The 26555-nt window shown below is 51.2% G+C and overlaps 2 protein-coding genes across 3 annotated transcripts; both read left to right on the forward strand.

The window, feature by feature from the left end:
- Window positions 1-8983: 8983 nt before the first annotated feature.
- DNAJC25 (DnaJ heat shock protein family (Hsp40) member C25) lies at window positions 8984-19113 on the forward strand. Of its 2 annotated transcripts, none has more exons than XM_080372454.1 (4): window positions 8984-9756; window positions 11177-11329; window positions 13012-13482; window positions 14598-19113. In XM_080372454.1, exons 1-4 carry the CDS (start codon window positions 9448-9450, stop codon window positions 14634-14636), a joined length of 972 nt encoding a protein of 323 aa, XP_080228580.1. In that variant the 5' UTR covers window positions 8984-9447; the 3' UTR covers window positions 14637-19113. The 2 variants fall into 2 exon arrangements, with proteins under 2 accessions (XP_080228580.1, XP_080228579.1); XM_080372453.1 differs by having other exon boundaries at window positions 9024-9756; window positions 16107-17041.
- Window positions 19114-20160: 1047 nt separating this feature from the next.
- Window positions 20161-26465, forward strand: GNG10 (G protein subunit gamma 10). The gene is made up of 3 exons (XM_080372455.1): window positions 20161-20424; window positions 23748-23879; window positions 25599-26465. The coding sequence occupies exons 1-2, from the start codon at window positions 20344-20346 to the stop codon at window positions 23871-23873; spliced, it is 207 nt and encodes a 68-aa protein (XP_080228581.1). The 5' UTR covers window positions 20161-20343; the 3' UTR covers window positions 23874-23879; window positions 25599-26465.
- The last annotated feature ends 90 nt before the right edge of the window (window positions 26466-26555 follow it).

The following is a 26555-nucleotide window of genomic DNA, read 5'->3' on the forward strand; positions in this document are numbered from 1 at the left end:
TGTGCATCCCCTAGGCAGCTGTGCATCCCTTGGCCAGCTGTGCATTGCAATTGCAGCTGTACATCCCTGTAGGCAGCTGTACATCCCCTGGTCGGCTGTGCATCCCTTGGCCAGCTGTGCATCCCTTGGGCCAGCTGTGCATCCCTTGAGCAGCTGTGCATCCCCTGGGTAGCTGTCCATGCCCTGGGCAGCTGTGCATCCCTTGGGAAGCTGTGCATCCCTTGGCCAGCTGTGCATCCCCTGGGCAGCTGTGCATCCCTTGGCCAGCTGTGCATCCCTTGGGCCAGCTGTGCATCCCTTGAGCAGCTGTGCATCCCCTGGGTATCTGTCCATGCCCTGGGCAGCTGTGCATCCCTTGGGAAGCTGTGCATCCCTTGGCCAGCTGTGCATCCCCTGGGCAGCTGTGCATCCCTTGGCCAGCTGTGCATCCCCTGGGCAGCTGTGCATGCCCTGGGCGGCTGTGCATCCCTTGGCCAGTTGTATATCCCTTGGCCAGCTGTGCATCCCCTGGGCAGCTGTACATCCCTTGGCCAGCTGTACAGCCTCTGGGCGGATGTGCATCCCTTGGCCAGTTGTGCAGCCCTTGGGAAGCTGTGCATGCCTTGAGCAGTTGTGCATCCCCTAGGCAGCTGTGCATCCCCTAGGCAGCTGTGCATTCCAATAGCAGCTGTACATCCCTATAGGCAGCTGTGCATGCCCTGGGCAGCTGTGCACATCCCCTGGGCAGCTGTGCATCCCTTGGCCAGCTGTGCATCCCCTGGGCAGCTGTGTATCCCTTGGCCAGTCGTGCATCCCTTGGCCAGCTGTACATCCCCTGGCCAGCTGTGCACCCACTGAGCAGTTGTGCATCCCCTGGGCAGCTGTGCATGCCCTGGGCAGCTGTGCATCCCCTGGGCAGCTGTGCATGCCCTGGGCGGCTGTGCATCCCTTGGCCAGTTGTATATCCCTTGGCCAGCTGTGCATCCCCTGGGCAGCTGTACATCCCTTGCCCAGCTGTACAGCCTCTGGGCGGATGTGCATCCCTTGGCCAGTTGTGCAGCCCTTGGGAAGCTGTGCATGCCTTGAGCAGTTGTGCATCCCCTAGGCAGCTGTGCATCCCCTAGGCAGCTGTGCATTCCAATAGCAGCTGTACATCCCTATAGGCAGCTGTGCATCCCCTGGGCGGCTGTACATCCCCTGGGAAGCTGTGCATCCCCTGGGCAGCTGTGCATCCCTTGGCCAGCTGTGCATCCCTTGGCCAGTCGTGCATCCCTTGGCCAGTTGTACATCCCCTGGCCAGCTGTGCACCCACTGAGCAGTTATGCATCCCCTGGGCAGCTGTGCATGCCCTGGGCAGCTGTACATCCCTTGGCCAGCTGTGCATGCCCTGGGCAGCTGTGCACATCCCCTGGGCAGCTGTGCATCCCTTGGCCAGCTGTGCATCCCCTGGGCAGCTGTGCATCCCTTGGCCAGTCGTGCATCCATTGGCCAGCTGTGCACCCACTGAGCAGTTGTGCATCCCCTGGGCAGCTGTGTATGCCCTGGGCAGCTGTACATCCCTATAGGCAGCTGTACATCCCCTGGGCAGCTGTGCATCCCTTGGCCAGTCGTGCATCCATTGGCCTGTCGTGCATGCCCTGGGCAGCTGTGCACATCCCCTGGGCAGCTGTGCATCCCTTGGCCAGCTGTGCATCCCCTGGGCGGCTGTGCATGCCCTGGGCAGCTGTGCATCCCTTAGCCAGCTGTGCATGCCCTGGCCAGCTGTGCATCCCTTGGCCAGTCGTGCATCCCCTGGGCAGCTGTACATCCCCTGGCCAGCTGTGCACCCACTGAGCAGTTGTGCATCCCCTGGGCAGCTGTGTATGCCCTGGGCAGCTGTACATCCCTATAGGCAGCTGTGCATGCCCTGGGCAGCTGTGCATCCCTTGGCCAGCTGTGCATCCCCTGGGCAGCTGTGCATCCCTTGGCCAGCTGTGCATCCCCTGGGCAGCTGTGCATGCCCTGGGCGGCTGTGCATCCCTTGGCCAGTTGTATATCCCTTGGCCAGCTGTGCATCCCCTGGGCAGCTGTACATCCCTTGGCCAGCTGTACAGCCTCTGGGCGGATGTGCATCCCTTGGCCAGTTGTGCAGCCCTTGGGAAGCTGTGCATGCCTTGAGCAGTTGTGCATCCCCTAGGCAGCTGTGCATCCCCTAGGCAGCTGTGCATTCCAATAGCAGCTGTACATCCCTATAGGCAGCTGTGCATCCCCTGGGCGGCTGTACATCCCCTGGGAAGCTGTGCATCCCCTGGGCAGCTGTGCATCCCTTGGCCAGCTGTGCATCCCTTGGCCAGTCGTGCATCCCTTGGCCAGCTGTACATCCCCTGGCCAGCTGTGCACCCACTGAGCAGTTATGCATCCCCTGGGCAGCTGTGCATGCCCTGGGCAGCTGTACATCCCTTGGCCAGCTGTGCATGCCCTGGGCAGCTGTGCACATCCCCTGGGCAGCTGTGCATCCCTTGGCCAGCTGTGCATCCCCTGGGCAGCTGTGTATCCCTTGGCCAGTCGTGCATCCCTTGGCCAGCTGTACATCCCCTGGCCAGCTGTGCACCCACTGAGCAGTTGTGCATCCCCTGGGCAGCTGTGCATGCCCTGGGCAGCTGTACATCCCTATAGGCAGCTGTGCATGCCCTGGGCGGATGTGCATCCCCTGGGCAGCTGTGCATCCCCTGGGTGGCTGTGCATCCCCTGGGCTAGCTGTGCATCCCTTGGCCAGCTGTGCATGCCCTGGGCAGCTGTGCATCCCTTGGCCAGCTGTGCATGCCCTGGGCAGATGTGCATCCCTTGGCCAGTCGTGCATCCCTTGGGCCAGCTGTGCATCCCCTGGGCAGCTGTACATCCCTTGGCCAGCTGTACAGCCTCTGGGCGGATGTGCATCCCTTGGCCAGTTGTGCAGCCCTTGGGAAGCTGTGCATGCCCTGGGCGGCTGTGCATGCCTTGGCCAGCTGTGCATCCCTTGAGCAGTTGTGCATCCCCTAGGCAGCTGTGCATCCCTTGGCCAGCTGTGCATTGCAATTGCAGCTGTACATCCCTGTAGGCAGCTGTACATCCCCTGGTCGGCTGTGCATCCCTTGGCCAGCTGTGCATCCCTTGGGCCAGCTGTGCATCCCTTGAGCAGCTGTGCATCCCCTGGGTAGCTGTCCATGCCCTGGGCAGCTGTGCATCCCTTGGGAAGCTGTGCATCCCTTGGCCAGCTGTGCATCCCCTGGGCAGCTGTGCATCCCTTGGCCAGCTGTGCATCCCTTGGGCCAGCTGTGCATCCCTTGAGCAGCTGTGCATCCCCTGGGTATCTGTCCATGCCCTGGGCAGCTGTGCATCCCTTGGGAAGCTGTGCATCCCTTGGCCAGCTGTGCATCCCCTGGGCAGCTGTGCATCCCTTGGCCAGCTGTGCATCCCCTGGGCAGCTGTGCATGCCCTGGGCGGCTGTGCATCCCTTGGCCAGTTGTATATCCCTTGGCCAGCTGTGCATCCCCTGGGCAGCTGTACATCCCTTGGCCAGCTGTACAGCCTCTGGGCGGATGTGCATCCCTTGGCCAGTTGTGCAGCCCTTGGGAAGCTGTGCATGCCTTGAGCAGTTGTGCATCCCCTAGGCAGCTGTGCATCCCCTAGGCAGCTGTGCATTCCAATAGCAGCTGTACATCCCTATAGGCAGCTGTGCATCCCCTGGGCGGCTGTACATCCCCTGGGAAGCTGTGCATCCCCTGGGCAGCTGTGCATCCCTTGGCCAGCTGTGCATCCCTTGGCCAGTCGTGCATCCCTTGGCCAGCTGTACATCCCCTGGCCAGCTGTGCACCCACTGAGCAGTTATGCATCCCCTGGGCAGCTGTGCATGCCCTGGGCAGCTGTACATCCCTTGGCCAGCTGTGCATGCCCTGGGCAGCTGTGCACATCCCCTGGGCAGCTGTGCATCCCTTGGCCAGCTGTGCATCCCCTGGGCAGCTGTGCATCCCTTGGCCAGTCGTGCATCCCTTGGCCAGCTGTACATCCCCTGGCCAGCTGTGCACCCACTGAGCAGTTGTGCATCCCCTGGGCAGCTGTGCATGCCCTGGGCAGCTGTACATCCCTATAGGCAGCTGTGCATGCCCTGGGCGGATGTGCATCCCCTGGGCAGCTGTGCATCCCCTGGGTGGCTGTGCATCCCCTGGGCTAGCTGTGCATCCCTTGGCCAGCTGTGCATGCCCTGGGCAGCTGTGCATCCCTTGGCCAGCTGTGCATGCCCTGGGCAGATGTGCATCCCTTGGCCAGTCGTGCATCCCTTGGGCCAGCTGTGCATCCCCTGGGCAGCTGTACATCCCTTGGCCAGCTGTACAGCCTCTGGGCGGATGTGCATCCCTTGGCCAGTTGTGCAGCCCTTGGGAAGCTGTGCATGCCCTGGGCGGCTGTGCATGCCTTGGCCAGCTGTGCATCCCTTGAGCAGTTGTGCATCCCCTAGGCAGCTGTGCATCCCTTGGCCAGCTGTGCATTGCAATTGCAGCTGTACATCCCTGTAGGCAGCTGTACATCCCCTGGTCGGCTGTGCATCCCTTGGCCAGCTGTGCATCCCTTGGGCCAGCTGTGCATCCCTTGAGCAGCTGTGCATCCCCTGGGTAGCTGTCCATGCCCTGGGCAGCTGTGCATCCCTTGGGAAGCTGTGCATCCCTTGGCCAGCTGTGCATCCCCTGGGCAGCTGTGCATCCCTTGGCCAGCTGTGCATCCCTTGGGCCAGCTGTGCATCCCTTGAGCAGCTGTGCATCCCCTGGGTATCTGTCCATGCCCTGGGCAGCTGTGCATCCCTTGGGAAGCTGTGCATCCCTTGGCCAGCTGTGCATCCCCTGGGCAGCTGTGCATCCCTTGGCCAGCTGTGCATCCCCTGGGCAGCTGTGCATGCCCTGGGCGGCTGTGCATCCCTTGGCCAGTTGTATATCCCTTGGCCAGCTGTGCATCCCCTGGGCAGCTGTACATCCCTTGGCCAGCTGTACAGCCTCTGGGCGGATGTGCATCCCTTGGCCAGTTGTGCAGCCCTTGGGAAGCTGTGCATGCCTTGAGCAGTTGTGCATCCCCTAGGCAGCTGTGCATCCCCTAGGCAGCTGTGCATTCCAATAGCAGCTGTACATCCCTATAGGCAGCTGTGCATCCCCTGGGCGGCTGTACATCCCCTGGGAAGCTGTGCATCCCCTGGGCAGCTGTGCATCCCTTGGCCAGCTGTGCATCCCTTGGCCAGTCGTGCATCCCTTGGCCAGCTGTACATCCCCTGGCCAGCTGTGCACCCACTGAGCAGTTATGCATCCCCTGGGCAGCTGTGCATGCCCTGGCCAGCTGTACATCCCTTGGCCAGCTGTGCATGCCCTGGGCAGCTGTGCACATCCCCTGGGCAGCTGTGCATCCCTTGGCCAGCTGTGCATCCCCTGGGCAGCTGTGCATCCCTTGGCCAGTCGTGCATCCATTGGCCAGCTGTGCACCCACTGAGCAGTTGTGCATCCCCTGGGCAGCTGTGTATGCCCTGGGCAGCTGTACATCCCTATAGGCAGCTGTACATGCCCTGGGCAGCTGTGCATCCCTTGGCCAGTCGTGCATCCATTGGCCAGTCGTGCATGCCCTGGGCAGCTGTGCACATGCCCTGGGCAGCTGTGCATCCCTTGGCCAGCTGTGCATCCCCTGGGCGGCTGTGCATGCCCTGGGCAGCTGTGCATCCCTTGGCCAGCTGTGCATGCCCTGGGCAGCTGTGCATCCCTTGGCCAGTCGTGCATCCCTTGGCCAGCTGTACATCCCCTGGCCAGCTGTGCACCCACTGAGCAGTTGTGCATCCCCTGGGCAGCTGTGTATGCCCTGGGCAGCTGTACATCCCTATAGGCAGCTGTGCATGCCCTGGGCAGCTGTGCATCCCTTGGGCAAGCTGTGCATTCCAATAGCAGCTGTACATCCCTATAGGCAGCTGTACATCCCCTGGGCGGCTGTACATCCCCTGGGAAGCTGTGCATCCCTTGGCCAGCTGTGCATCCCTTGGCCAGTCGTGCATCCCTTGGCCAGCTGTACATCCCCTGGCCAGCTGTGCACCCACTGAGCAGTTATGCATCCCCTGGGCAGCTGTGCATGCCCTGGGCAGCTGTACATCCCTTGGCCAGCTGTGCATCCCTTGGCCAGTCGTGCATGCCCTGGGCAGCTGTGCATCCCTTGGCCAGTTGTGCATGCCCTGGGCAGCTGTGTACATCCCCTGGGCGGCTGTGCATCCCTTGGCCAGCTGTGCATCCCCTGGGCGGCTGTGCATGCCCTGGGCAGCTGTGCATCCCTTGGCCAGCTGTGCATCCCCTGGGCAGCTGTGTATCCCTTGGCCAGTCGTGCATCCCTTGGCCAGCTGTACATCCCCTGGCCAGCTGTGCACCCACTGAGCAGTTGTGCATCCCCTGGGCAGCTGTGTATGCCCTGGGCAGCTGTACATCCCTACAGGCAGCTGTGCATGCCCTGGGCTGCTGTGCATCCCCTGGGCAGCTGTGCATCCCCTGGGTGTCTGTGCATCCCCTGGGCTAGCTGTGCATCCCTTGGTCAGCTGTGCATGCCCTGGGCAGATGTGCATCCCTTGGCCAGTCGTGCATCCCTTGGGCCAGCTGTGCATCCCCTGGGCAGCTGTACATCCCTTGGCCAGCTGTACAGCCTCTGGGCGGATGTGCATCCCTTGGCCAGTTGTGCAGCCCTTGGGAAGCTGTGCATGCCCTGGGCGGCTGTGCATGCCTTGGCCAGCTGTGCATCCCTTGAGCAGTTGTGCATCCCCTAGGCAGCTGTGCATCCCTTGGCCAGCTGTGCATTGCAATTGCAGCTGTACATCCCTGTAGGCAGCTGTACATCCCCTGGTCGGCTGTGCATCCCTTGGCCAGCTGTGCATCCCTTGGGCCAGCTGTGCATCCCTTGAGCAGCTGTGCATCCCCTGGGTAGCTGTCCATGCCCTGGGCAGCTGTGCATCCCTTGGGAAGCTGTGCATCCCTTGGCCAGCTGTGCATCCCCTGGGCAGCTGTGCATCCCTTGGCCAGCTGTGCATCCCTTGGGCCAGCTGTGCATCCCTTGAGCAGCTGTGCATCCCCTGGGCAGCTGTGCATCCCTTGGCCAGCTGTGCATCCCCTGGGCAGCTGTGCATGCCCTGGGCGGCTGTGCATCCCTTGGCCAGTTGTATATCCCTTGGCCAGCTGTGCATCCCCTGGGCAGCTGTACATCCCTTGGCCAGCTGTACAGCCTCTGGGCGGATGTGCATCCCTTGGCCAGTTGTGCAGCCCTTGGGAAGCTGTGCATGCCTTGAGCAGTTGTGCATCCCCTATGCAGCTGTGCATCCCCTGGGCAGCTGTGCATTCCAATAGCAGCTGTACATCCCTATAGGCAGCTGTACATCCCCTGGGCGGCTGTACATCCCCTGGGAAGCTGTGCATCCCCTGGGCAGCTGTGCATCCCTTGGCCAGCTGTGCATCCCTTGGCCAGTCGTGCATCCCTTGGCCAGCTGTACATCCCCTGGCCAGCTGTGCACCCACTGAGCAGTTATGCATCCCCTGGGCAGCTGTGCATGCCCTGGGCAGCTGTACATCCCTATAGGCAGCTGTGCATGCCCTGGGCAGCTGTACATCCCTATAGGCAGCTGTGCATGCCCTGGGCGGATGTGCATCCCCTGGGCTAGCTGTGCATCCCTTGGCCAGCTGTGCATGCCCTGGGCAGCTGTGCATCCCTTGGCCAGCTGTGCATGCCCTGGGCAGATGTGCATCCCTTGGCCAGTCGTGCATCCCTTGGGCCAGCTGTGCATCCCCTGGGCAGCTGTACATCCCTTGGCCAGCTGTACAGCCTCTGGGCGGATGTGCATCCCTTGGCCAGTTGTGCAGCCCTTGGGAAGCTGTGCATGCCCTGGGCGGCTGTGCATGCCTTGGCCAGCTGTGCATCCCTTGAGCAGTTGTGCATCCCCTAGGCAGCTGTGCATCCCTTGGCCAGCTGTGCATTGCAATTGCAGCTGTACATCCCTGTAGGCAGCTGTACATCCCCTGGTCGGCTGTGCATCCCTTGGCCAGCTGTGCATCCCTTGGGCCAGCTGTGCATCCCTTGAGCAGCTGTGCATCCCCTGGGTAGCTGTCCATGCCCTGGGCAGCTGTGCATCCCTTGGGAAGCTGTGCATCCCTTGGCCAGCTGTGCATCCCCTAGGCAGCTGTGCATCCCTTGACCAGCTGTGCATTCCAATAGCAGCTGTACATCCCTATAGGCAGCTGTACATCCCCTGGGCAGCTGTGCATCTCTTGGGAAGCTGTACATCCCCTGGGCGGCTGTGCATCCCCTGGCCAGCTGTGCATCCCTTGGCCAGCTGTGCATTGCAATTGCAGCTGTACATCCCTGTAGGCAGCTGTACATCCCCTGGTCGGCTGTGCATCCCTTGGCCAGCTGTGCATCCCTTGGGCCAGCTGTGCATCCCTTGAGCAGCTGTGCATCCCCTGGGTAGCTGTCCATGCCCTGGGCAGCTGTGCATCCCTTGGGAAGCTGTGCATCCCCTGGGCAGCTGTGCATGCCTTGGCCAGTTGTGCACTCTCTGGGCAGCTGTGCATCTCCTGGGGAGCTGTGCATCTCCTGGCCAGTTGTGCATCCCCTGTGCAGCTGTGCATCCCTTGGCCAGCTGTGCATTCCCTGGGCAGCTGTGCATCCCTTGGCCAGCTGTGCATGCCCTGGGCAGCTGTGCATCCCTTGGCCAGCTGTGCATTCCCTTTGCGGTTGTGCATCCCTTGGCCAGCTGTGCATCCCTTGGCCAGCTGTGCATACCCTGGGCAGCCATGCATCCCCTGGGAAGCTGTGCATCTTTTGGGCAGCTGTGCATCCCCTGGGTAGCTGTGCATGCCCTGGGCAGCTGTGCATCCCCTGGCCAGTTGTGCATCCCCTCGGCAGATGTACATCCCTTGGCCAGCTCTGCATCCCCCGCACCCCTGTACACCGCCTGGGCAGCTGTACAGCACCCGGGGCCCTGTACACTCCTCGGCATCAGCAGCAGGGGCGCTTGCCCGCGCGGCTGTTGCGGCGCGGGTGATGCGTGTACGCCCTTCTGGGGCTGGCGGCGGCACCCGTCGATCCAACACCGCACAAAGGAGAGCGAAGCCCGCCGAGCCCTGCGAGGGGGAGCTGAGCGGAAGGGCGCGCCCAGGGGGCACTTCCGAAGGTCCTTCCTTGGAAGGAAGAACAAGCCGGGCAGGTTGGAAGAAACCAGGCACAAGATCGGCGTGTCGAGCCCGGGCTCTACCGCCACCGCGGCCTTCTCTCGCGCTGCGGGCCGCGCTCTATCGCGACCGCTTTCTGCCGCGCGGCCGCTAGAGGGCCCCAGCGGCTTGCGCTGAGGCCGCCCCCCGCCCGCCGCCCTCGCCGCCCCCCGCCGCGCGCAGGCGCCTTCGCACGGGGTGGGCCGCGGGGCGGGGCGGAGGGGCGAGGGCGGCTGCGATCGTCAGCGAGATGGCGGCCGGCGGCGGCGCGGGGCCGGGGCGGCGCTGGCTGCTGAGCCTGTGGCTGTGCGCGGCCGTGCTGCCGCGGGCGGCGCGGGGCCTGACGGAGGGCCTGTACTGCGGGCGGCGCGTCTGCTACGAGGTGCTGGGCGTCAGCCGGCAGGCCAGCAAGGTGGAGATCGCCCGCGCCTACCGGCAGCTGGCCCGCAAGTACCACCCCGACCGCTACCGCGGAGAAGCGGCGGCGCCGGGCGGCGGCGGCCCGCAGGCGGCGCACGAGAAGTTCCTCCTCATCGCCACCGCCTACGAGACCCTCAAGGTGAGAGCGGGACCGCCGCCGCGGCCGGAGCCGCTCCGGTAAGAGACAGCGCCGTGGCGGGGGGCGGCGGCGGGCCGGGGGGCGCGGCGGGCGGGCGGGCGGGGCGCCTGACCCCGGCCGCGCGTCTGCCCGCGCCGCCGTTTCCCTCGGCGGTCCCGTTTCGGGGACGGAGGCGGCGCCCAGGCGGGTAGGTGCGGGGCGGGGGCCAGCGCCGGCCCGGGTGCTGCCCGCCCCTCTGCCGGTGCTGGAGCCGCCCGTCTCGGCGTGCGGGCTGCGGGGCGACAGGCGGCGAGAGCGAAGCGGCCGTGTGCCGCGAGGGGAAGAGCCGTGGCTGGGAACGTGCGCTGGAAGGCCCGTGGTCCCCTCCGAGTTCTGCTCGACGGCTGCGACTCGTCTGCTGCGTCCGGAGCGCGGCGAGGGAGGTCCAGCGCGGGGACCCTGCCCGGCCGGCGCCCGGCCGGCGGTGGCTGCCCCCGGGAGGACCGTCGGAGCCCCTCGGGTTGACACCTCCGTGTCTCTGCAGCTTCGGTTTGGCGTTCCTTTGTCAGCACTTCGCCGGCTTGCCTCCTTCCAGCAGTCAGGGAGGGGAAAACCACAGCCTTCTTCAAGAGCCAGTCCAAGACCGCAGGGAGGAAGGATGCAGTTTTCCTGAAAATCCCTTTGTAGCTAGAATTTGTTCTTTTGAAAGTGCCTTTGCATTTAAAACGAGCCAGTTTGGCTTTATCTTTGAGGCGTACCATTAAACAAAAAAGTGACAGTAGCGCATGGGATCTATAAAGGAGGCTTATCGGGCCAGATGTGTGGCTTGGCAAAGGTGGAACTCGGGAATGGCAGAAAGAAACCTGTAAGTGCGTTAAGGCTACAAGGGAGAAAAAAGGGAACTTTTTTGCGGGTATGAAAGGAATGCAGTTGAGGCTGACAAAATTAGATTTCTCATCTCTTAATTACATGGGTGAAAATGAGAAAAACTCCAAGGAGCTGAGGACAATGAGATTTTGAAACAGCCTTCCATTGGATAGATTCCACAGCCCTGTAAGCTAATTCTAAAACATTTGTAAAACAATCTCTTAATAGGTTCTTCATCAGAAAACCTTATTTATTCTCTGGTCCATGTGGATTCACATTCTGAAGTTAAAAATACTTACGCAGATTTTAGCTGCCTGTCTTTATTTCAGTATTAAAGATCTTGGTGCAGTGTGTGCATGTGTATTTAAGACCCCATATGGCGGATACATGTGAGAACAAATTAATTGAGAATATGAGAAAAGGACCAAAGATTTTTCTCTGTACTTCATACTCGGTTGGGCTATTGCCAATTTTATAGCAGAATGGCCATTAATAAGATGTAAAACACAGCTATAACAAGAGTAAGTGAAAGCAGGAATCTGAACCTGTGCATATTTTTCATCTCGTCCTGCAGGATGAAGAAACACGTAAAGATTATGACTACATGTTGGATCATCCTGAAGAGTATTACAGGCATTATTACCACTACTACAGCAGGAGATTGGCACCTAAAGTGGATGTCAGAATAGTGATTCTTGTTATGGTGTGTGCCATCTCCGTGTTTCAGGTAAAATTTCATGTTTACATGACACTGCTTAATGAGTTTCTGCATGGAAAGGGAAGTATCTGCAGCTCTTGTGATGTGCCAGGTATTAAACAGTGTCCGTGAGGAGGCCCCTTCCCATCTGCTTTGGTAAACTTCTGTGTGGTCTCCATAACAAATCTGAAGTCAGGATAGACTGGGCAAGATTTTTGACTGTCCTTGGTACCTTGGACAAAAGTAGAGATTGGTTTCTTTTAACGGTAGGATATTTCATGGAGACCAGTGCAGCTTTTCTGAAGAAGTTACAGTTCTTCATGGCAGGCTCAGAATAGCCTGTTCCTGAGCGCTAGCAGGACTAGCGCTCCCAATAAGCATGTGTCAGTTTGTCAAGCTGGATAAGTACTTTTTTAAAAAGAGATCAATTACGTACTACATTCAAGACTCAATTCAGATGATAGGACTGAATATCAGGAGTTTACTAATGTGTGAATCTTACATTGCAGTGTGTTTTAAACACCACAGTGAAGTCAGGAGAGAAGTGAATTGGGTTTAGCGAAGTTTGCTCTGAAGGTGGTAGATCCAAGGTCAAGAAAACAGCCTGTGTTTTGGATGAGAAAACTTGTGCTATTGCTGACAAATACTTAAGTGAAAGAAGATGCGTAACTCTTTTCTTTAGGATTTATTAGCTTACTTGTTCAAAATGTCATCAAAAGTACTCCAAAAATTTAAGACATGTAGATACAACTTATTCTGTAGTACAGATAGCTCACTTTTTAGTGGCATATCTGAAGTTAAAACAAAAATGTGTTGATCAGAATGTCAGAGCTTGGAAGATTAAATTCCAGTGGCATATGCAGCTAAATACTTAATTTCTCTTCTGACTTGCGTCCAATGGCAGAGTTTCATTTCACCTCTGATTTCTTGTTTTGGCTGTAAGTGGAGGTGATCACTTTTCTGCAGTCCAGTTGCCAGATGTTTGCAAATTCAGTGTAGATGCCTGTATAAACTGATCTGCCTCTCTTGCTTTCTGTTTTTTCTGCTTTTTGGCCTTTGTTAAGGTTGTATAATGTGTATATGCCTGCCCTTTGTCTTGGTGAACAGTGTGAAATACTGCTTTTTTAAAGAAGTTGTCCCATTAAGACACATTCATCCCAGGCACTGTATTTCTGGTTGGTTTGGGGTTTTTTTCCCCCTTGAAATTCAGAGGGTAGCTGGAGATTAGAGAGGGATGTTGAGAATCTTGTAAAGTGAATCCTGTCAGACTAATGAGATGTCATATTCTTAAGTCATGTTTAATTAACTGACAAGTAAAAATTTTATACTGAAATGTTCACACACCAGCTACTTTATTTATAAATCCAAGGGGGCTTCTGAGAATGGGCAGCACCAGCCTAGCATTAACCTTCAGGAGATTACCATCTTCTTGTGAGCAAAACTGAACAGTGTCTGCTTGTCCTTCTTTGTCACTGTATATTGCTGTGAGGTATATATCTATATATCTGTTTTCCAGGTGCCTTACGAACTGTGGAGGAATAATTATAGCTTCTGCAATACTGCGGAAGTACTCTTACCTTCAGGTTTTACTCTTGCTGTAATGTGATTTTGGTTAGAGTTGTATAGCAGCATTTTCTTTTTTCCTGGCAAATCTCCAAGTAGGATTGTGTCTGTATAAAAACATGTTTTCTACTTTTACTCTTTAATTACAGTTCTTCAGCTGGTGGAGTAGTTACAATGAAGCTATCAACTACCTAGCTACAGTGCCAAAATACCGTATACAAGCTACTGAGATTGCCAGGCAACAAGGTTTACTCAACAAGACTAAAGAAAAAGGCAAGAACAGGCGCTCTAAAGAAGAAATTCGCGAAGAGGAGGAAGAAATCATCAAAGACATTATTAAAAATAAAATAGATATAAAAGGCGGTTATCAGAAGCCCAAGATACATGATATCCTTCTATTTCAGATCCTTCTTGCTCCTTTTTACTTGGGCAAATACTTAGTTTGGAACTGTTGGTGGATTTATTGTTTCTCTATTAAAGGGCAAGAATATGGTGTGGAAGAGAAGCTGTATATCATACGAAAGTACATGAAAATGTCTCCTTCTCAGTTTGACAGCCTAGAAGATCATCAAAAAGAGACCTTTCTTGAACGGCGGCTGTGGATACGAGAAAAGTATGAGGTGGGTAGCTCTGGTGGAAAAGCTAATGTTTGTTATCCAGCACTTCCAGAGTAAAAATAGCTGTTTTGTGATACAGGGCTATGTGAAGCAATGCTCCAGTTTTAGCTGTTGTTTTCTAAATTGGAAACTGTTAAACAACCATTTGATGTGTTTTCTTTGACTTATTCTCATGGTCTGGTAGACAACAGCTCCTGACCATGCCCATGGATGTAGGAAGAGATTTGCTTGGTCAGGGGACATCCATCTATGCATACATGATTTAGCTGAATCTGATGAAAGGCTTTCTTATAACAATGTGGTACATGGCAAAGTTATTACAGTAGGTTGAAGACTGTTCTCCAAACAGTAAGAATTTGTAATGAGAATTACCTGGATCATCTGAAACTCCTATTTCATCAGTCTTCTAAACCATGAATTCCTAGGTTGTGGTTTTTCAACTATCCCTTGACAGTTCTTTGGCCTTCAGTGAGTCAGGGACTGTTGTTGCTGTGCCGTGAGCCTATTCAAGTAAAGATGGCATATGAAATACCACTGGGCACAGCTGCGAACTCTTGCCATGGACAGCCAGTCGCTAAATAGTGAACGAGTAGGTTTTTTTAAGCTTCTGTGAGAGCAGTGAAAGAACATCAGCCACAGCACAGAATTTGGAGTCCACAATGACTGGGGATGCTGAGGGGTGGCAGATGGACAAAACACTTTCATTGTTCCATAGAAGCTCATCTGTGGCCCATCTGGGTGGGAGGTTTCTACAAGAGAAACTGACAGTACGAACTTGGCCTGCTTAAGGGGAAGAGGAGACATTGCTGCTGCTCTGCATATGCTGTAAAAAGAAATGGAATGGTGGCAGGACTGCCTTTGCTGCTGGCAGACCACTGAAGATAGGAGAATGCTTCTTTAAGAGTAGGCAGGGGTGGATTAATCTAGAAGCTTGTAAAGGAATATGGTAAAATTCATGCTGATGTGAGGAAAGGAGTAGCCAACAGGTACATACACATGTTAAATTATGATGGGTTTGCTAGAAAAGAGTCTGGAAGTCCAAAGATGGAGTAATGTTACTAGTCAAAGCAGGTGTTATATGGAAAAAGTAGGATAGAGTGAATTTCTTTTTTTTGTAGAGAAAAAATGACATGATTTGGATTCCTTACTGTTTCTAACTACTGATGTTTTGGTCACTGAATATGAAGGAGCTGTGTTTGCCAGAAGTGAAGTCTGTTTAGCCCAAACTCATCTCCTGGGGTGGTCAGCAGTTGATTTTTAGTGAAGAATACATGAAATTTGCACCTATATAGCAATATTTATCCAGTATAATTCGCGGCTTTGGGACATCCTGAAAAGGAAGTGGTATCTTTGTAGGTAATTGCTTTAGTGAGTTTTCCTTTAATAAACTTACCTAGTCACTCCTTGAATGCATTAAAACTTCCATTGTCTGCTGTGCCATCTGGTCATGAGTTCAACAATACATGTAGAAGATAGGTTGGGGGTTTTTGAAGCCACCCAGACACCTGTGTGTTCTTGCATTATTGGAGGTGGGGAATAATTATACTTTATTCTCTTTCCTTGTGCTGCCTGTGCTCCTGTGTACCACTTCCATATCCTTACTTGAAACTTAACTATGTGTTTTCTAAGCTGAAAAATATGTTTAGGTGTTTCTCCCCAAAAGCTTCTTTGTTCTTTGATCATTAGAGGTGCCTATTTGCATATTATTTAGTTTTCTAATGTCCTTTTAGCATGGGAAGGACCAAGAATTCAATACACATGTACATCATGAAGCTCCACAATATTCTGCCACCCCCCACCCTACCCTGTTACCTTCCCAATGATTCCTAAAACCTGTATGATCAGTGAACATTGAGCGGTGTATTTATAAAGCCATCTATAGTATTTTTAAAATCTTGTTCATGCTTAGCAGAACCTTAGATTTAATTCCCTTCTTGGAAGAAGTCAGATGCTGAGATGACTTAAACCTGTACAGTGTTGAGATTTACACTGGCTGTATTATGTAAACTGCCTTCCAGACTAAAACTGCAGATACAGTTGCTTTTTTTAGATATATATCTCTGCTGATAATTGTAGATTTCATTACGACAACACCATTTCTTGACAGAATGTAGTTACTTGTCATTTGGTGCCCTGAATAACTAATGTAGAGATACTTAGTTGAGAAACTTAATTAGGAATAAAAAGTTCTGTAGCAGTATTTTGTCTAGGTGATGACCTTGAAAGAGGAAAACAACTTAAGTGAGGAGCTGAACAACTGCATTGAACAGTATGTGTGCGGGGAAGGTATTCTGAGCATTAGCAGTTCTTTACTGTAAATCTTACTTTGTTGAATGCATGAGCATCTAGTTCTTTTAGCAAAAAAAGTTGTGGAGCTTGCAGCAACATCTTACAAAGAGATAATTCTGCTTTCAGCAGAATGCAGAGCATCTCGACCACAGCCAGTAGGCTCCTCCATTGAAGATACTCCTACGCTTTGTTGGCCAAGGTCTGCTTCTATGTTGCAGTTCAGTCTTGTGTAAAAACAATAAGCTGGTGAATGGTTGAACTATGAATGCTTCATGTCCCCCTTGAGGTTCACTTAACTGTTTCTTCAGCCTTATTAAAAACTTTCATCTGTCTGTCAGATCTATAAACGCGAACAAGAGGAGGAGTTAAAGAAGAAGATGGCCATGGATCCCCGATGGAAGAGGTATCGGCGGTGGATGAAGAATGAAGGACCTGGAAGACTGACTTTTATTGATGATTGAAAGTTGCTGAACAAAGTGTGTGCTGATATTGAAAGTGATTTGCAAAACTTTTCACTACATCATTCAGAGTTTTGTCTGCTGTGGCTCAGCAGTGATCTAAAACTCAGGAATTATTAAATCAGGCCAAAAAATAATACAGGTTTACCATTTTTATAAATCAGACCTATTAAACAGGCTCAGCTAAATGTACATATGCCACTTACTTGGGGATCTCGGTGTGGAATTCATTATTCCAAACAATTATTTTCTCTACATATTTCATATTCATGATCAGTGGAACTGTAACTTTAGTCTTTCTGAAAATATTTCTAGATCAGTCCTTGAATGTCCCGGTTCTCCCTTTTAAACTGAAGCGTTCCTGCACATGGACACTTGAGCAAGGGCCATTTTCTGTTTTCCCCTCTCTCTTCCTCCCTACTTTTCAATCTAATGTCTAAGATGCCAAAATGTTTTTTGATGTAGACAATATGGGGATTATACCAGACTACTTTTGCTATTTCTGCTGCAGTTGGAAATTAATTTTATTTTTTGTGGGAATAAATGATGCATGGTTGATCATCATTGTGATGCAAATAAGCCTTAATTCTTTGTTTTACAGAGTAATTAATGAAGTAGTATGTGTAGATCTTTTGCGTTTGGGTTTTCATCTTGTGTGTTGGATTGTACCTGCTTGTTCAGAACAAGTATACCAGTGAGTATTAATCTACTAAATGTGACATTTCTTTCACCAAAGTATTGGTAAAAGGGAAAATGACCCTTTTGTTAAAAAGGGCAATTTTGATGCCTTATGTAAATAAAAAGTTTATATAATATACACACTGAATTTATTTTAACTTCTAAATCTAAAGTATTCTTTATGTTTATCTCTTCTGATCAGACCTCAGAGTACTTGGAATAAATAATGCACAACACCATCATGTGGTTTCCTCTGTAACTCAGCCCAGGTCAGAGTTTCCATGATTTTCTGGTAAAAGGGATTCTGTTACCGTATTTCTATTCAGGAATTCTACTGAGGAAGTGACAGGTGGGTAGCATAGCCAATTTGGGCTGCTTTGTCATTTATCACATCTGTAAAAACAAGTTCCTCAAAAGTGTTTCTACTGAAAATGGTACCAGGTTAGCTTGGCTCCTGTTGAGATCATTCTGGGAGAAAAGCTCTTGAACTTACTATTCCTGCCAAAGCCGGTAATAACGAAAATAATCTGAAACTCCTATTTCATCAGTCTTCTAAACCATGAATTCCTAGGTTGTGGTTTTTCAACTATCCCTTGACAGTTCTTTGGCCTTCAGTGAGTCAGGGACTGTTGTTGCTGTGCCGTGAGCCTATTCAAGTAAAGATGGCATATGAAATACCACTGGGCACAGCTGCGAACTCTTGCCATGGACAGCCAGTCGCTAAATAGTGAACGAGTAGGTTTTTTTAAGCTTCTGTGAGAGCAGTGAAAGAACATCAGCCACAGCACAGAATTTGGAGTCCACAATGACTGGGGATGCTGAGGGGTGGCAGATGGACAAAACGCTTTCATTGTTCCATAGAAGCTCATCTGTGGCCCATCTGGGTGGGAGGTTTCTACAAGAGAAACTGACAGTACGAACTTGGCCTGCTTAAGGGGAAGAGGAGATGTTTTAAAAGTTTTAAAATACTTTTTGATTAATATTTGAAGCAGGATGTTTCTGATGCTGCAAAGGTGACCTGTCCTCATTCTTTGAAGGAGGAGTTTCTATTCCTAAGCCCCTTCTGGTTAGCTTTCACTAGTTCTTGGAATGTCTCATTTTTCTGTTTAAAATAATACACATGCAAAAGTCTGTTAGAAGTATTATGCTAAATTACTTACATCTGTGTGCATTAGTAAAGTTGAAGAGTAACTGCTAGATCTGTCCTTCATCTCTGCTGTGTGAGATGAATTAATAAACTTAATTCACTTCATATTTAACGGTCAATTCAAATCTAAGACCTGTTAAAGAATATATCTTGCATAAGCTGTACTTACTTTCCTGAAGTAGGTTTGGGGACACTAGTGGTGTGGCAGGGACACTGCAAAATGTTCACGTATTGCAAGACTCACAGCTTGGGTATATTGCTGCTTCATCCCCCAAGACAGCCTCCTGTAAAAGTGGAGGGGGGAAGATTTGAGTTGCTGTAATAGAAACAAAGGGAATAAAGGTAAGCACAAGTGAAATGGTACTGGTTATTAGGCGAGACAGTTATGTCTGGAAAGGAACCAGTCAAGTGCATGCAGGAGGATCTAAACCTGCAGTCACAGTCTCACAGGCTAACGGCTCTGCTGCGTTTGCCCTTGTGCCCCATTTTGCTCCATCCTTTCCCTTGCAAGCCAAGTGTTTGGGTTACGCAAATAAGAAGTCAAAACACAGACCTGTTTTCCCTTTTTGCCTGGGTTAGTTCTAATTAAGTTTAACTTCCTGACCTGACACTGTGGCAGGAAATTGGTGCAATGGAGGGGCAGTCCCTGGGGAGGACAGAACAGTGTCTTTCAGCAGCAATGGTGTCTTTGTCTTTTAAACTGTGGCCTGGTACCGAGTCAGTGGAAAAGGGAGAGTCAGCAGGTATTGTACAACCTGCTCAAAATGAGCTATTCTTAACATATGAGTCCTCTGAAAATAATTACGCACAGGCATAAATTCATGGGCTGCAGCAAAAATGTGCTGGGCAGTGACACTGCAGTCGCATCTCTCTGACAAAGGATGGAAAAAACTCGTGTCTTTACAAAGCTAGCAGCGTTGCAGTGACATCTGATTAGCTGAGCCTACTGACCATTCCTAGCCTAACATCTCATTGTAGTTCTACGTCATGTCTGTCTGCTGGAAATAAGTTTTCAGGTCCTATTTTGTCTGGGAAATAAAGTTGACAAAGCAATTACACACATAGGAAAACAAAACCAGGAATGAGACTGCTGACAGTTACAATGCTGTACCTAGTAAAGTCTACATTGAAGTGACGAGAGAAGTGTTTGCATGAACAAGTGTTGCTGGTACTGGGTAGCGGTGAGATCTTCGTGTGGAAAAGCGTGGCAAGGTAACAGGGTCTTGGAGAGGAACCGCGTTACCTGCCCATCAACTCTTTTCAAAGAACTGTGTTTGTTAACATGGTTGCACTTTCAAATATATAGTGTATCTAAGGTGAAACTGTATGTTTCAGTCAATATGCAAAAGGTATTTGGAGCCAGGGCCTTTCACGCTCAGCGTGGGTCTCTTCCATGACCTTGCCGAGCTTTGGCTGAGGCTGGAGCATGTCCGCAGCGGCTGCCTCTGTGTTCAGAGCAATCATTTGAGGCGATGAGCATCATCCCACTTTTTAACAGCCTGGCAAACCGATGGCTGGCAGAGCCCTGCCAGAAGGCGAAGGGACCCCAAAGGGGCTTACAGTCCCTAGCGAGACAGCCACGGACAGTGCGGGGGGACGCAGCAATGCTGGCAGCGGGGCAGTTTGAGCCTGACAGCTGCCTGGGCCAGAGCACGCTTTCTGTCGAACCTCTGCAGGCCACTTAGAACTCCCTTTCCGATTTTTTTATCCCCTCACTTTGTATCCCCCACATTTTTTTTATTTTTTTCTCCCTTTCTCCCTCTTCCTCCCTTTTTTTATTTTTAACCCTCCTCCCTTCTCTCCCCCCCCTCCTTTTTTCCTCTTCTTCCTCTTTTTTTTTTTTTTTTTTTTTTCTTTCCTGCCCTGTTTCAGCCAACGAGATTTTCTGCCCCCGGAGCAGCCGGAACCCCCAGCCAGGGCGGCTGCCGGGGCCCTGCGCCAGGGCGCGGCCGGTGGGGCGGGGCGGTGTTGGGGCGGTGCCGGGTGTGGTGCGGGGAGGAGCCGGGGCGGGGCAGTGCTGGGCGGAGCCAGGGCGGTGCTGTGCGGTGCGGGGCAGTGCTGGGCGGAGCCGGGGGGGCGGAGCCGGGGGGCGGGGCAGTGCTGGGCGGAGCCGGGGCTGTGCCGCGTGCGGGGCGGTGCCAGTGCTGCTCAGGGCGGCGCGGTCCCAGCCCTGGCCCCGGCCTCTCTCCGGGGCGGCTCCGCGGCGGCGGAGGGAGCCGCGCCGAGCCCAGCCCAGCCCAGCCCGGCCCGGCCTGGCCTGTCTCCCTGCCTCCCTCCCTCCGCGGCCTCGGGATGTCGTCGGGCGGCAGCCTGAGCACCATGCAGCGGCTGGTGGAGCAGCTGAAGCTGGAGGCGGCCGTGGAGCGGATCAAGGTGAGCCCGGCGCGGGGGGCCGAGCTGGCCCTGCCGTGTCCTCCTTGCGTGTCCGCGGTGCCCGCCCTGCGGGAGGGGCGGGGGGTGCGTGTGCGCTGGGGGCTCCGAGCCCCGGCTGCCGGCGCGCGGGAGCCAGTGCCGTTCCCTGGTGGCAGGAGCCGTGATAAATAATGCAGCGGCGCCTCGCTGATCCTACGGAGGCAGGCGCGGCCGTGGGGACGGTCCCTCAGCGGCGCCAGCACGTGGCCCCGCCGCGGAGCACCGGCCGGGTCTGCGTGTGCGGGCGGGGGCAGGCAGGCGGCTTCTCCGCATGCAGGAGCCTCCTGCTTGCCGGTCTGCAGACAAAGGGCGGCCAGCGGGGCGGCCCTGGCATCTGCCAGCTCCTGAGCTTCGGGGTGGGGTTTTGTCCCCTTCTGGCAGGCCCCGCTCGCCCGTGCAGACCTGCGCGGGGCAGCTCTTGGTTCCCAGCAGGCGCCTGTGCGCGTGTCTCCGCAGCTGCTTTGCGCAAACAGCACTTTCCAGCCACGCACTAAATCCAGCATAGGCTGTCAAGTGACGAAGGTCAAATTAATTTGTGGCCTACATTTTCCTCTTCTCTCATCACTTCCACACATCCACCATCTTTCTCTGGCCAGTCACAAAACACGAGCTTCCTCAGCCTGACAACAGTGCCGGTATATTGAGCTGCAGGAACTTAGCTAATTGTTACAAAAATAATTTAGAATACCTTTTCTCACTGTTCCTGCCCCGGGCTGGTGAAATTTTGAAGTGCCCCATTGCAGGGTGAAACCACTGTGGCTTTTGGATGTCATCCCGATCGATTCATTAATGTTACTAAGATTTTTTTTTAGCAAATACTGAATCAGCAGATGTTTGATCCACGGGGAGTGGCTGCAGTGTATCACTGCAGTGATGTGTGGGAATCTGTGAGAAACGGCACCATGCAGAGTAGAAATGTAGGCTGTTCTGGAAAGGGGGATATAATTTTAACGCAGAAACGATTGACCAAATATTTCTGTTTATACCACCAATGGTAGCCTGGATCTCTGTTCCTGCTCATTTCGGGGCTTATACCTTCTCCCTGCTCTTTTTTGTGGGTGGGGAGGAGGTCTAAAAAATATGGTTGGTAGTTTATTGGGGGTTGCTTTGTAGCAGTAACATATCCTGGAGCTGGACTTGGACCTGATGAGACCTCAAGTCTCGTCTTTCTTGCAGCATTGTGTGTCACAGTCTCTTTCCAGGTCTGCTGTTCTAGGAACCTGTTCAGGTCTTTTTCACAGGAGAAATAATGTATGATTAAAAATGTGTCTTGTAAAAGGTGTCATCTGGGTTTCTTGACATGCAGTGTAAAACCAGTAAGGAATGTATTCAGCTGAAGAAAACCCTTTTGTATCAGTTTTAGCAGACACTGAGGTAGGAGGAAACATTGTTTTGGCTTTGAATAGACAGTGTGTTTTCAGACGGAACTGGATATGAAAGGATTTTTAAAAATACATACATCCCATACTACAGAGTTCCGATGGTGGTTTTGTTTACACTGCCAGCTGAAAAAGCAGACAGGAACAATATTTTCAGAAAGAGGAAACCAAGTAGGAAAGAAGTACCCACAGACATCTTGCACACAGGAGGCTGTCACAGCGAGTGTGTTTGTCCTGTGATGAAATACAGCAGGAACCCTTGTAATTTCTGTGTGAACTAGAGGAACAAAGAGTGTTAGAGGGGCGTAGGTAGGGCTAAGAGTAGGCAGATCTGTCCTGAAACAGCAGTCTGCTGCTATACAGATAATTCTAATACAGATGCCAAAAAACAGATCTGTAGCTTTTCAGGAGCACCAGGATATACGTAACTGAGTACATGCTGGAAAGTTCAGCAGCAAAGTACAAGGGGGATGCAGTGAGGAACTACTAACTCTGCTGTGCATATAGACCAGTCTGTGCCCTGATTGCTCTCTGCTCATTTTCCATGCAGCCTTGGCCTGATAGCATTATGTCTGCCTGATAGCTGTGTGGTGCGTAGCTGGGTACCAGCAAGGGGTTGGCACTGTGGTTGAGGCAAAGGATGCTACAGCTGCAGTGGGTCCAAGAGGCTAGGCAGGGCAGGAGACCTTTGCAAGCTTCCAGAAAGATGTTCTTCTCAAGGAAGGGAGGGGTGATGCAGCTCTTTGACTAGCAGGGGTCCTTGCTGCAGATGTTTCTCCATGTAGTCCACTCAGGAGAACCTGGGAGGCTGTGGGAAGACACAGAAAAACTCTTAACTCCCTGAAATGCTGACAGCTGCTGATAAATTCAGGCAGTTACTAGGATGAGTGTCCTGGAGGAGAGCTGGGAGGCAGTGAACAGGACAGCAGTAAAATAGCAAATGAAAGCATGCGAGATTTCCCATGCACTTCCAGATGCTGCTAGATGGGATGGCCCAGAACCAAAATCCCATCGGGGTTCTAGGTAGCCCCTTTAATCAGGAGGCTGGGAAGCATGGATGGTCCTTCCGGCTTTTGTCTTGTTCCTCCACTGGCAGCATTGCAAAGTTGTGTAGGAAGAAAAATCAGTATTTCAGGAGCCCTGTAACGAAGTCAGAGGTGAGGTCACAGGGGATCTTGAATTCCCACCAATATGCCTGGTATTTCCTTTTATAAAAAAAATGTAGCAGACAGCATGGATTTTCACAGTTCCCTGTAGCTGTTACCAAAGTGTGTCTGAGAAATTGGGAATTCCACTATGTTTTCCTTCAAAAATACAAGCACATGACTGACTTGCCATCCACAGGGAGAGCGGAGGAGTTCAGTGCTGGAGGCATCTTGCCTTTGGGTTCCTGGGCTTGTTCTACAGCCCTGGGCTGTCCTTTTTGGGGACCAGAGTGTGGATGTGAAGCTCTCACTTCGCTGCCAGGCAAAGGTGGCGATTTGGCCTTAAAAAGCTTTTCATTGTCATCTTTTGGCTTTCATTCCTTACTATGCTCTGTGTTGCTTAGCAGTTTGGAAATTAAACCCCTTTTAATAAATGATTTGAGGATATTAGAGTTCAAATAGAAACCTGAAAGCAGTACAGCAGACTGGAAAATGTTGTAGTCATGGTCCTGTGCATTTTGATGGGGACAGATTCCATTGCACTTGCGTCTCAGTCCTCTGCACTTCTCTGGCTCGTCGCTGACATGGCATTTTGTGCATGTTTTGTTGGAGCTTTGTAAATGTGTGTCTTGGTGTTTCAGAATGCGAGCTGACTTGGCTGCTCTCCAGCTGTTTGATAATAGTTCTTGAAGAGGAAATGCCTAATAAATGCTTGTGAATTAATTAGTTTCCTCTCTGGATTTGTTTTTTCTTTTTGCAGGTCTCTCAGGCAGCTGCCGAACTCCAGCAGTACTGTATGCAAAATGCCTGCAAAGATGCCTTGCTTGTCGGGGTTCCTGCAGGGAGCAATCCCTTTCGAGAACCCCGATCCTGTGCTCTACTCTGAAATCAGGTAATAAAGTCACAGATACCACAGCAATGACTCTGATTTTAAACTCAAGCCCTAGGAGGCACGAGGGCACATGGTGACAGCCATTTGAATACCTAGCTCTTGGCAGAAGACTTTGCCTGTTTCTTTTAGGTGTGGCAATTGAAGCATGTCTCTTTACTACAGCTCTTTGTAGAGGTGTTTTGTTTATGGGTTAGAGTTTTTTTGTTTGGTTGTTTTTTGTGTTCAAGCAGCTCTAGGGTCATTAGCAGCATCCAAAATAATAAAAATTGTCTGTAACACACAACTGTGTTTGACATAGACATAAAACCCAGTTACATAGCCAGCTTGAAGTAAGACAAAACTGTGTGAGTTGCATGGGTTCTGATAACTAACTCACAGCCTAAACATGAACATCGTTAAAATACATTTTGTCTTCAATGTCAGATTGCAGTTGATTTGGCTGTGTCTGTGCTTAGGCTTTTTCTGGTTTTACTGTTGGTACAGCACCAAAAGCGGTGGAAGCAAGAGAGGAGCTGAGGCAATCTGTAATCACATCCTTCAGTACCTTTTTCATCACAGGTCTAAAGGATGAGATACTCCCTAAACGCTTGTCTGCCATAGTGCTCTGCATTGGTTGTAACTGAGTAACACCTGCAGGTTGGCAGGGTGACTGTCCAGTCCTTGCAGATCTTTGGGATTCAATTCCATGATTCCCATTCTTAGCTCTCCCGGCTGTCACACAGATACCAGTGGTTGCAGCAGGAGGAAGAAAGGCCATGTGTAGTAGTAGTCCTAGGCAGGATCACACCATAACTTTTGCTGTAAAATCTTAGTTCTTCAGCATGACAAACAAATGTGAAAGTAGGATGTTCAGAAGGGGTTACTTTTCTTTGGAAGAAAAAAAAAATGGTTCCTGCTAAAGAGCTGAAAAAACTAGAGAGAGAGGAAGAACCACTAAATTCTGTTCTTCCTTTGAGAGTGCTGTCAAAGTGAAAATGTTATCTCTAAGGGCAGAATTTAAACAAGAATGTAAAGTACTTGTAAAATCTTCCCCTTCTTGCCACCAGGGTTCCTGAGCTTGCAGTTGTGCTTGTGCCTCATCAAAAAGCGTGGTTTTGATTGTGGCTACATAGGTTTTGACAAAACAGGGTTGAACTTGATGAGAGAGAACAGCTGAGCATGAGTCCTCTTCTGGAAAAACTTTGAGGCAGGAAGGGGAAGCACAAGCAGAATATTTTCTTAATTTAGTTGCAACCCTTAATTCTTCCTGCAAATAAGATAAAATTGATAGTGACTGTTGCATGTGGTGTTCTGTTATTGAAACAGCCTCTCTGCTTTTTCTTTTTTTTGAGTATCTGTTTGTGTATGTATGTATTTCTAGGATTCAAGTTTGATTGCGTCATCCAGACAAGACGCAAAATATTTTCTGAAATGAGTTTGATGGTTAATTTATGGTACTTTTAGAACTGCATAGGTCAGCCTGAAATGCCATTTAGTCATCTTTTGCTGATAAATCAATTATCTAGTTTATTATTATTTAGTCATCTTAGGATCAAAAAAAAGACAGCAAACTCAAAAAGCCAATTAAAAATTATATGGTATTCAAGGTTGCCAACATCCAACAAAGAAAAGTGGCTGTTCATTTTTTCTCAGTGCAAAGGAGATTTGTATTATAATTTGTAAGAGAAATCTATCACCTTAGGAAGACAGCATTTAATAAGCCTTTTTCTCCTCTTACAGGGAAGATCATCAGAGAGCGGCCTTCAAGCATGACATGAATAACAACTGCCTTTCCTTCACACTCTCTGTGTCCTGACTTTTATGTGGCTGTGTCCTAGATATTTATGTGTTTGTTCCATATCTGTACTTCACTATCTTTTGCTAATATTCTTAAAGTTTTTTAATATAACTCTTTTAATAATCGTCACCATTGTTACTACACTATGCTAACTATACAAGTATTAGTTGGGAAGTTTACATTTTAGAAAAGAAAAACACCTGAATTTTTATCAAATTATTTACTCCTATCTTGGTAAACTGTTACACTGGAACGATAGTAAAAACTATTCGTTTTTTCCAAAATAAAACACCCAGAAAGTGAATCATTAAAAGCATAAAACTAAGTGTTAGTACTGAAGTAGTGTTCTTAGGGGACATTTTGCTTCTGTAAGCAAGACCTGGAAGCAACTACTTCCCCCCTACCCCCTAGTGTATCTAACTCCATAGATCACACATACTAGAAAGTGCTGGACATAATGTGTGGCACAGGCTTGATTCCTAAGACAAGTTTCTTACAAGACTTCTAATCCATAATAATTCTCCTAATTTTATTTGTAAAGGTACTGCCACTGTGGAATATCCTTGACGTGCTTAAAATCTGATCAGACACTAAAAATTCATGAACACCCAAAGATAGTTGCATGCATAATTGTTAAGGTTTGCATTACACAAAACTTACTAAAATGTGCTTGGTCATTTGCTTTCAGTTTTTTATAGAGCACTTTTACAAGGATGACTTAACTTTTTTAATAGGTTTTTAATTTTGTCTACTTTCTATTGTTTGTATTAATCTTAGAAATTTGGAAATAAAAATTCCTTTTCCTGCTGGCTTTGAACTAATTTTTAAATTGTAATAAAGAGCAGATATTTTAAGGAAGAGGATGCTTTGATTCTGCAGTGGGAGGAGAGGCCTCAAGC

The sequence above is a fragment of the Falco punctatus genome (assembly GCF_963210335.1).
Source record: "Falco punctatus genome assembly, chromosome: Z".
In the NCBI taxonomy this organism is placed as follows: domain Eukaryota; kingdom Metazoa; phylum Chordata; class Aves; order Falconiformes; family Falconidae; genus Falco; species Falco punctatus.

Bases quoted from the DNA above. Each gene is read 5' to 3' on its own strand.
- DNAJC25 (XM_080372453.1), top strand. From the start codon at position 9,448: ATGGCGGCCGGCGGCGGCGCGGGGCCGGGGCGGCGCTGGCTGCTGAGC. The intron at 9,757-11,176 runs GTGAGAGCGGGA...CTCGTCCTGCAG, and splicing joins CCGCCTACGAGACCCTCAAG to GATGAAGAAACACGTAAAGA. The intron at 11,330-13,011 runs GTAAAATTTCAT...CTTTAATTACAG, and splicing joins GTGCCATCTCCGTGTTTCAG to TTCTTCAGCTGGTGGAGTAG.
- GNG10 (XM_080372455.1), top strand. From the start codon at position 20,344: ATGTCGTCGGGCGGCAGCCTGAGCACCATGCAGCGGCTGGTGGAGCAG. The intron at 20,425-23,747 runs GTGAGCCCGGCG...TTCTTTTTGCAG, and splicing joins CGGCCGTGGAGCGGATCAAG to GTCTCTCAGGCAGCTGCCGA.